At 44.5% G+C, this 9,764-nt stretch overlaps 1 protein-coding gene across 1 annotated transcript in view; it reads right to left on the bottom strand.

Annotated features, from left to right (window-relative positions):
- Window positions 1–3,000: 3,000 nt before the first annotated feature.
- The window catches only part of HERC1 (HECT and RLD domain containing E3 ubiquitin protein ligase family member 1), a 191,859-nt gene continuing 185,095 nt past the window's right edge, over window positions 3,001–9,764 (bottom strand). The window contains exons 74-77 of the mRNA XM_042783232.1: window positions 8,278–8,530; window positions 7,629–7,781; window positions 5,751–6,056; window positions 3,001–3,186 (exon numbers count right to left, since the gene is read on the bottom strand). Coding sequence (XP_042639166.1) covers window positions 3,001–3,186; window positions 5,751–6,056; window positions 7,629–7,781; window positions 8,278–8,530 — 898 coding nt within the window. The remainder of the gene's footprint in view (window positions 3,187–5,750; window positions 6,057–7,628; window positions 7,782–8,277; window positions 8,531–9,764) is intronic.

Here is a 9,764-nt window from a genome sequence, read left to right as displayed (position 1 = left end):
AATCTACTTCCGTAGTGATACTGCCTCGGAAACCCAAGGAGGGGTCACTATGAGTCAGGTCCGACTCGATGGCACATAACAACAACAACAACAACAACATACATATGGGAGCTCTGGTAGCATAGTGCCTAAGGCACCTGACTGCTAACCAGGAGGCTGGCGGTTCAAACCCACCAGCCACTCCTCGGAAAGAAGGTTGGACAATCTACTTCTGTAGTGATACTGCCTCAGAAATGCAAGGAGGGATCGCTATGGGTCGGGTCCCAGTTGATGGCACATAACAACATACATACATACATACACAGTATCTTAGTACTGTAGTGCTGCTATAATAGAAATACCACAAGTGGATGGCTGTCACAAACAAATTCATTTTCTCACAGTTCAGTAGGCTACAAATCTTAATTCAGAGCACTGGCTCAAGGGGAAGGCTTTCTCTTTCTGTGGGTTCTGGAGGAAGGTCTTTTGTCTCTTCTTCATCTTTTGCTTCCTGGTTCCTTGGAAAGCTCCATGTGTCTTGGCATCTATCTTACCCCATTTCTCTCTATGCTGGCTTGTTTAATCTCTTTTTGTATCTCAAAAGAGGTGGACTCAAGCAACATTCTACACTAATCCTGCTTCATTAACATAACAAAGAACCCATTCCAGATGGGATGCTAACCACAGGCACAGAGGTTAGGATTCCTAACACATTTTGGGTGGACATAATTCAATCCATAACACATACACACACGTATGTATGTACACATACACACACACACACACACACACACCTCCTACTGGTTGTTTATCTGGGAACCCTATTCAAACCTTATCCATGAAATGCACTGGAAGCACGTGTGACAGGACCTTGCTGTGGGTAAAGGAGACACCCAAATGCCATGCCCATGCCCTCTTCCTGCTCACACCTGGCAGTCAAAGCTTCACAGCTGCACTCCCTAGAAACACATGCTCATTCTGACATTCCTGAACATACAAGTGGAGTACCAAAGGCTTGTAGGGCTGGGATCAAGCACCAGGAAATCTGTCACTCCTTCCCAGACCCCTGCACAACTCCCTACCATCCATCCTTCAAGAACATGAGGGCCATTTATTCTCATATCTGTTCACACACTCACTCATTCACTCATTCACATATGCTAAGTACCTACTAGCAATAGTACCTCCTCCTACTTGGCTGCCCTCACTGCAGAGATAGCATGTTATTATAAACAACCCTGATCTTTAATTCCATTGCTTCTCATTTTGTCTTCTCAAGTTCTTCACAGGCAGAGCCAGGATGGTATACTTTGCTCTTGCCTAGCAAAGCCAAGCCCCATACTAGACATTCTGTAAGTGTTCAAGGCTCTTTTTAGCATGTTATATTTAAGCCAGTTATGGCAAAGGGGGTTTAAGTCATTTTCCATGTAGCCAAGGCCAACCAGCAGCAGACTGGTAACTGCCTTATGGCAAAATGGATATTAGACAAACTTGGACAGGACCTCTGGTGGCACAGCACCTAAGGCATCTGACTGCTAACCAGAAGGCTGGCAGTTCAAACCCACCAGCCACTCCTCTGAAGGAAGACTGGGAAATCTACTTCCATACAGATACCCCCTAGGGAAGCCAAGGAGGGGTTGCTACAAGTCAACAGCAGTGAGTTTGGTTTTTTGGATGGATTCCAATCCCAGTCTCTCCACTTACTAAATAAGCCTCAGTTTACTCAACTGTAAAATGGGGTAATACCAAATTAAAACAAAAACTCAAAACTAGTTGTTGTCAAGTCAACTTTGACTCATGGAGACCCCACGTGTGTCAGTGTAGAACTGTGCTCCACAGGGTTCCAATGGCTGATTTTTTGGAAGCAGATCACCAGGGCTTGCTTCTGAGGTGCCTCTTGCTGGCCTCAACTTCCTACCTTTCTGTTAGCAGCTGTGTGCATTAACTGCTTGCAGCACCCAGGGACTCCTAATTCCAAATTAGCTTTGGCTGCTTTTCTCTACTGATGCTGAAGTCTGCTGGATTTAGTTCTCCCTAAATGAAATAAAATCAAACTTTCAGTTAATTATGCCTTCTAATTAACAGAGGAAACCTCCAAAGGCAGATGCTTCCTGCACACTTTGCACACCGGACTGCGGGAGGGCAGGGGAGCCGATCCATCCACTGGGGGATGCAGGTGGCATAGAGACTTCCGTGTGATCCCCAGACCAAAAAATCAGTTCTGCACACAGCACCCTGGTCAGAGCATGCTCTCTGAGAACCGTGGTGCTGAGAGGACCGGCAGAGAGGCTGAAGGACTCTGGAGAACAAAATGAGAACAAAACCCAGCATGGCAGAACAAGAAGCCCTTAGGGGCTTCTATGGCCACAAAGTCCTTTGTGATGTCATTCTGCAAAGCCTCAGGAATGTGAAGGAAAGTGCCTCGACGTGAAGGAAATGTTTCCAAATGGGTCAAGAGCTGTTAAAGTTCTGAGAAGCGCCTGGGAAGCTCTTTCTGTTCTGGGCTAACGTCTGGCTCTGCAGCAACTCTGGAGATCACAAAAGCAGCCCAAGCTCTAATTCCTGAATCTGCTTTATTTCTCTGCATAAGGAACCCTGCACAGGCAATTCAAATTAAAACAAAATAAATATATGAATATTCATGTAAAACTGTCCTTTCTAATGAACAATTATACACAATGTACAATTTTGTGTTCACTGAGTGGGTTTACAAAAATGTACCATTCCCAACTAAAAATGCACCAAAATGGTTCCATGCAAACTTATCAAAAGTGACAAAAATATGGAGGGGTAAAACCTGACTCAGAGCACTTTGTCTTTTTTTTTTTTTTTTGGTACAATCACAGAAAAATAAAAACATCTAATTTCTCTGTTACATTTAGAGTAACTAAATGTGGCCACTGTTTATAATGTAAGTTTAAGTTCCTAAAACATCTATGTAGTTACCATAAAAGTATTTCAACATTAAGTTGGAAGTGAGCATTATTGAGAAAAAAAGGGAAGTGACGGCACCCGTGGCAGTCAGTAGTCAGTATCAGAGCCCTCAGCGTTGTCCACGTTGCGTGACAGCATGTAGTTGTCCATGTCGATCGAGCGGCAGTTGTTGATGGCATAGCGTAGGCGCTCAGCCATGACCAGCTGGCTAGAGTAGGGCGGCAGCCTCAGCTGGAAGAAGCAGGTCTGTGAGGTAGGCAGACTGTCGTAAGGCTGTGGAGAGAGAGAGCCAGGGCTGTGACTGGGCAGTGGGGGCTGCCCACGCACTGCTGCCACATGGAAAGCACCCACTCAAGTGGGAAGCAGAAGCTGGGCCATGGTAGAAAGAGGGCAGCACCAGTATTCTGTGGCCATTCAGGTTTGAAGGGCATCTGCTTCCTCTCCTCACCTCCCTCAATTCCCTCACACGTAAAGCGAGAATAAGCCTTGACTTGCAGGATAACTTATGGGAACGAACTTGGCACAGAGCAGGAGTGCAGTAAGAGTTCCTTCACTCCCACCAAGTGGGTTCAAACTTAAGGGCAGCTGCAGGGATTCCCCCACAGAGCAGGTGAAGGGACAGTACTGAGGAACAGGAGCTGTGGGAGAGCTGCCATCTGCTGCCTCCTTCCTCACTGCTCTTCCTGCTCTGCATTCTGCACCCTTCACCTGCCATGGCTGGCAGCACACAGCTCAGATGAGGAAGGGCACATTTAATCAAAACCCAGTCCATCCATTAACTGACTATGATGTAGCCATTTAAAAAGATGACTATAATGACTTGCAGCAAAATGGAAAGTGTTCAGGATAGACTATTGGGTGGGAAGCAGAATATAAAATGGTGATTTTTCACTAGGGTTACATATGTCCTCTGCCTGCAAATACAACCGTTTCCAAGCTATTTGTAATGACAGTAATAATAGTATTTTGTTTTTATAATTTTTTAAAATTAGTTTTAAAAAAGAACCTGCCTTGCTCTTTCTTGCTCAGCTTCCCCTAGAAACCAGGCCTCCTCCACCTCTAAGCCCCACACCAGAGAAGATGGCGGGCCCAGAAGGCAGCCTGTGTGAGCCAGTAAGGACACAGAAAGTGCTAGTGCAGAAAAACTGAAAACAGCAACAGACGTTAACCAACTGACAGCAAACAGGAGCTGTCAACAGGTGGTTCTGATTAAATCTGGACACTAGCAAAATGGCCTAAAAGCCACAAAGAAGAGGCCCACAGTGGTCAGTTTTCTCAGGCTGAAACCCCCCAGGCAAGAGATTAATGATGGATTAACTGGCATGACAGGGGTAGCCCAAGGCAGATATAAGGCAATGGTTATTTCCAGAGTGAATAAAAGTGAACCATTTCCTCCTCCCCACCTCCCTCTGAAGCAACAAAACAGATTTACAACTTATGGTTTCTGGCAAGTCATGTAGAAAATTTATGGACAAGCTCTTCATAGCCCTTCCTGTGTGTGGCCTCTCCAGTGAGCCTAGCCCAGAGGCACAGAGCTGCAGCCTCAGGAGGCAGTAGTGGGAGGAACAGCTTTGGCGACAGCCACCTCCAGGAGTCATTGCTGAAAAAACTCCAGAAAGGCAGACACTGAAACCTGCCTAACCTGCCAGGAAGGGGCCCTGTGGGAAGAGGCTCCACTTTCCTTATTGTTTCCTGATAAATACCATGGGCCCTGCCCAGAGCACTCCCCAACTCATGAAGGGTGAGGGTGAAGGTAGAGACAGAGGACACCCAGACACTTTTAACTTAATGCAGGAAATGTCCAAAAGGTAGACAGAAGATCTGACCAAGTTTGCCTTCAGGAATGGGGCAGGAGCACAGGAAAACATCCAGGAAGGCTTCCTACAGGAGATGACATTGGTGTTGGGCTTAAGGGATAAATAAGTGCTTGCCAGGCACAGAGAGAAAGGGAATATATATAGGAGAACTTACTAAAGCAGAGGGAATTGGCTACACAAAGGCACCAAAGTGGGGGAAAATAAAAAGCAAGCACAGTCTGTTGGGGAGAAAGGCCAGCAGCCCATTATGGCTGGAACATAATGAGTGTCAAGAGGTGATGTCAGAAAGTGGAACAGAGACCAGACTATGGAGGTGTTTAAGGACAGGCTGTGGGGCTGGCATTTATCCTGGAGTCAATGCAGGGGGCCTCTGAAAGGTCTGAATGGAAAAGAGTGACATGGTCATATTGGTGCTTGAGAAAGATAACTCGAGTAGCAGTGAGCATTTAAGACTCTAAGCCCTTTTATTCCTTAGCCATCTGTCAAGATGGCAGCTGGGCTGGGGCCCTGCTGCTAGGGCCTTTCATCAGGCCACAGAGAAGCAGCACCACGTCCTCTGTGGTGCACGCTGCACAAACTGCCGCTGAGCACGTTATCATCACTCCCCACATCTTCAGGTTCCTTCTGGAGCACCTCACCAGTAAATGGCTAGTATCTTCACAAAAACAAACAAGACCATGTCCAGCGCACAAGTGACACAGCAGAATGGCGTATGAAATAAGCAGCAGCAGAGGCTACATGGTGATCCCTCTGCCCAAGTTCAGCTTTAACTCAGGAAATGCTGCAAGATTTAGGGAAGGTGATTATTTGTATGTATCCATTTAGGACGTTTTTTTCCACTGTAATTACGTATTTTTTTCTGAACAAGTTTTACTGCTTGATTAAAAAAAAAAAAAATACTAGAAATCTCAAGCTTTGAGCCTGAACTGGTAAGTCTACCTAAGGACCACAATTAAGTTTTCCCAAAATGCAAGCAATAAGGATAGATCTAACCAAGGAGAAAAAAAATAGCTTACTTACCCTATCAACCTTCATGATTTGAAATCTCTGAGAAATGTCAGCAGTGTTCGCTGGTAGTCGGGACCTTCCAGACACAAACCTCATGAAAAGCACCCTCTCTTCATTGGAGAACTCTTCCAGAGTATGCCAGAACCACTGCACCAGCTGGTGCTGCTCATCCACCTCCCGGTACCGCACCACTTTCTTCAGGACTTCTACTGAGATCTCAGGCATTCCGCAAACCATCTGCTCGAGCTGCTTGGCCGTGAGGAGGGACAGCAGTGGCACAGGGATGATCCAGGACATTCCCTCTCGGACTGCAGCCACCTGCTCCCAGGAGAGGTTTTTCATTCAACATGTGTGTATATAATGGGAGCCACAGTGGGCCAGACTGGGCTGGGTACCCCCTGCCTGCTTGTCTACATCCCAGACAGTCTACTTGCTTCTCAGAACTCCAGGCACGAACATGGTCTGCTCTCTGTGCCTCTAAACCCTCTCAAGAGTTTCTCCTACTTCTATCCTTCTTCTAGTCCCAGTTCAAATCCAATTTAGAAGCCCACCATCCCTTCCTAACAAAATCCAGCATCACTGACAGGATCCTCCTTCACTGACCAGAACTAAGGCACATATTTTTCTGGGTGGACGTGGCCTAAAGGCAAGAGTCAAAAAGAAACCAGGAGTGAAGGGATTGTGGAACATGTACACTTCAAATCACTAAACTTCCACAACCCAGAGCCTGGGTCCATCTCTTAAGAAGACCCCAAATACTCAGCAAGTACTACTGAAATGGCTACTAAAGATTATACAACCAAAAGAACCATTTTTGGACACAATGTTAATTTCTATGGTCACTCATTCCTACTCCCATAATTTATTAAATGCTTACTATATGGGAGCTCTGGTAGCACAGCAGCTAAGGCACTTGATTGCTAACCAGAAGGCTGGCGGTTCAAACCCACCAGCCACTCCTCGGAAGGAAGATGGGGCAATCTACTTCCATAGTGATACTGCCTCGGAAACCCAAGGAGGGGTCGTTATGAGTCGGGTCCAACTCGATGGCACACAACAACAACAATATGGGAGCTCTGGTAGTGTAGTGCCTAAGGCATTTGATTGCTAACCAGAAGGCTGCAGTTCAAACCCACCAGCCACTCCCTGGAAGGCAGACTGGGCAATCTACTTCTGTGGTGATACTGACTAGGAAACCCAAGGAGGGGTCGCTATGAGTCGAATAGACTCGACAGCAGTGAGCTTTTTTTTTTTTTTTAAAAAATATGTCACCAGGGGTAACTCAAAAGAAATGGAAAATTAATTCTTCATCCAATGTCTCACAATCTAATTGAAGAAACAAGATCCAAATCTAGGGCCTAATTCTTAGACTATAACATTAGAAGTAAGAGACATCTTGAAGAATTTCAAAGTAAGGAAAAAGATCTCCACAGGTTAGGCACCTTAGGAGAAATATGATCTATGAGGAGATATGTTCTCAGCTGTGGGCTGAAGGACTGCAGCAGGAGACAGGAACACTCACTGGGATCGTAAGCACCTGCATTTGGGGGACTCATTCATAGGGGCCTTGACTGATCAAGCTGGAGTGGGGATGCTGCGTTGGGGAGCAGTAAGACAAGAGGATGAACAGGACTGAGGAGGAGTGAGATGATCCAGTCTGAATGCCTGGGTGTGAGCTTGGCCTCAATCTAACAAATGACCAATTTAGAGCTCATCTAAAGCCTTGATGGCAGATATGGCCTGAAAAATTCTCTGTATAGGGTCTGAAATATGATACAAATGACACAACACAGTAAATATTTATGCCACAATTTGGTAGTAAGCAGTTGGCTCTTGTTCAGAGACAAATCCAAGCATTCACATGCACCTTCCAGAGATGTTTCATCTTACCTGTCTGTCCATCTCATGAAGTCTATATTCAATGGCCCTCTCCACATACTCCTTTCTATTGGAAAATGTGAGTGGGATACTATTTCCACCAGGGATTATGGGAACCATTTTGCCATCAGCACTCTGGCCAACAAAAGAATCAAGAGGAATCATCTAAAAATTAAAGAAAAAAGAGTCTTTGTTACATGGAAGAAATGACAACAAAAAGTATATCACATACAAATATAGCAAACAGTAACAGAGTCAAGATGTTAAGTGTAAAAACAAGGCAAATGAAAGAAGTAGAACAGATCAGGCTACTTGCAGGGAACAAGCTGACTCATCTGGCTATAGTCAGATATGAAGCTAGATCTTTCTGCCTACAACTAGGTTTAATGAACTCTGGTCACCCTGGGCCTCCCTGCTATCTTGGTTCTTGATTCGAAGAGAGTGGATTAAAGGAGAAAAAAACAGAAGTTGGGGGCTGGCATTGACTCTATCCATTAGCAGCTGCTTTAACTGCTCGGACCAAGCTGCTAAGGGCAGCAACAGATATGACATGAGTCACCTGGATTGCAAGTGGAAGATCATATCTGAATTTTACACAGAAAAATTCTAGTTGGTACATAGGAAAGTCAACTCCAGCAGAAACAGAATGGCCAGGACTTACCTCATGGAAACTCTCCTCGGTAATCCCACTGTCTTCAATGTGAAGAATGCTGTTGAGAGTCTGCACATAGAGCAGATCCACCTCCTCCAGGTCCTCCAGGGTTAATGGGATACAGCACAGCTGCTTCCACACCAGAGGGGCCAGGTGGAGGTCCAGAGGTTTCTTTGTGCGGATAGCGACCCCCATTAAAATTCCCAAGAACTTAAACTGCATTAAGTGTTCATCTAGGCAGGCAGAGGGGTTAAAAAGGAACCTGCAGAATTAAGGGAAATATTTCACAAAAAATTTCATTTCTTTTAAAATCAAGTTACACAACGCCACAGTGTTAGCCTAGACCTGTGCTGTATAGTACAGTAGCCACTAGCCATATGTGGCTATTTAAATTTAAACTAATTAAATAAAATGAAAAATTCTATTCTTCAGTCATACTAGTCACATTTCAAGTGCTCAAGAGCCACAAGCACTTGTGGCTATTATTTTAGACAGCACAGGGAACCATATTTTGGATTATTTTCTGCAGAACAACAAAAGAGCAGGCAAATGGTCTATTAATTTTTTTTTTTTAATTTTATTGTGATTTTGGTGAGAGTTTACAGAGCAAATTCATCTTATATACAGCAGTTCACATACACCGTGTCTCTTGACATTGACTGTAATCTCCCACAATGCAACAGCACCTCTCCCACTTCCTCCCCATAGTTACCTCTTCCCTGTGTCCTTTCCTCCCATGTACTCCTGCCCCCTGAGCTGTCTCCCTGTGCATACACAGCCCTTCTATTCTCCCAAGATTGATCTCTCCAAGGAGTGTATCTATCTAATGGAAATGTTCAGCTCATATGCCTGTTTTCTGTTTGGCTGGAAGCCACAGGAATGGGTTCAGTTCCAGACTGGAAGGGCAGCTAGGGGCTATAGTCTCAGGGATTCCACTAGCTTCTATCAGACCAGCAAACCTGGTCTGTTTTTTTTCTTTTTTTATGATATTGAGTGCGTTTTAACAAATTTAAAACGTACAATTCAGTGGTATTCATTACATTCAATGCATTGTTTAACCCATCACCACTATCTTTTCATCACCTCAAACATTAACTCAGCACCCCTTAGGTAGTAACTTCCCATTCCTCTCCATTCTCCTTCATAAACTTTCGTCTCTATGCATTTGTCTATTCTAGACATTTCATGTAAGTGGGATCGTACATTTGTCGTTTTGTGACTGACTTATTTCATTTATCATTTAACGTTTCTAAGATTCATCCATGTGGTAGCATGTATCAGAACTTCATCACTCTTTATGGATGAATAATACTCTATTGTATGTATATACTACGTTTTATGTACCCATTTATTTCTTGATGGTCATTTGGGTTGGTTCTACCTTTTTGTTCTTTTTTTTTTTTTAATTGTGATTTGGGTGAAGATTTACAGAGCAAATTCACTTTCCATACAACAGTTCACATATACTTTGTCTCATGACATTGACCACAATTTAC

Source organism: Orycteropus afer, unplaced genomic scaffold (assembly GCF_000298275.1).
Source record: "Orycteropus afer afer isolate SDZICR_OR568_19922 unplaced genomic scaffold, OryAfe1.0 scaffold00015, whole genome shotgun sequence".
Classification (NCBI taxonomy): Eukaryota; Metazoa; Chordata; class Mammalia; order Tubulidentata; family Orycteropodidae; genus Orycteropus; species Orycteropus afer.
This window is presented reverse-complemented; position numbering and strand designations above follow the sequence as displayed.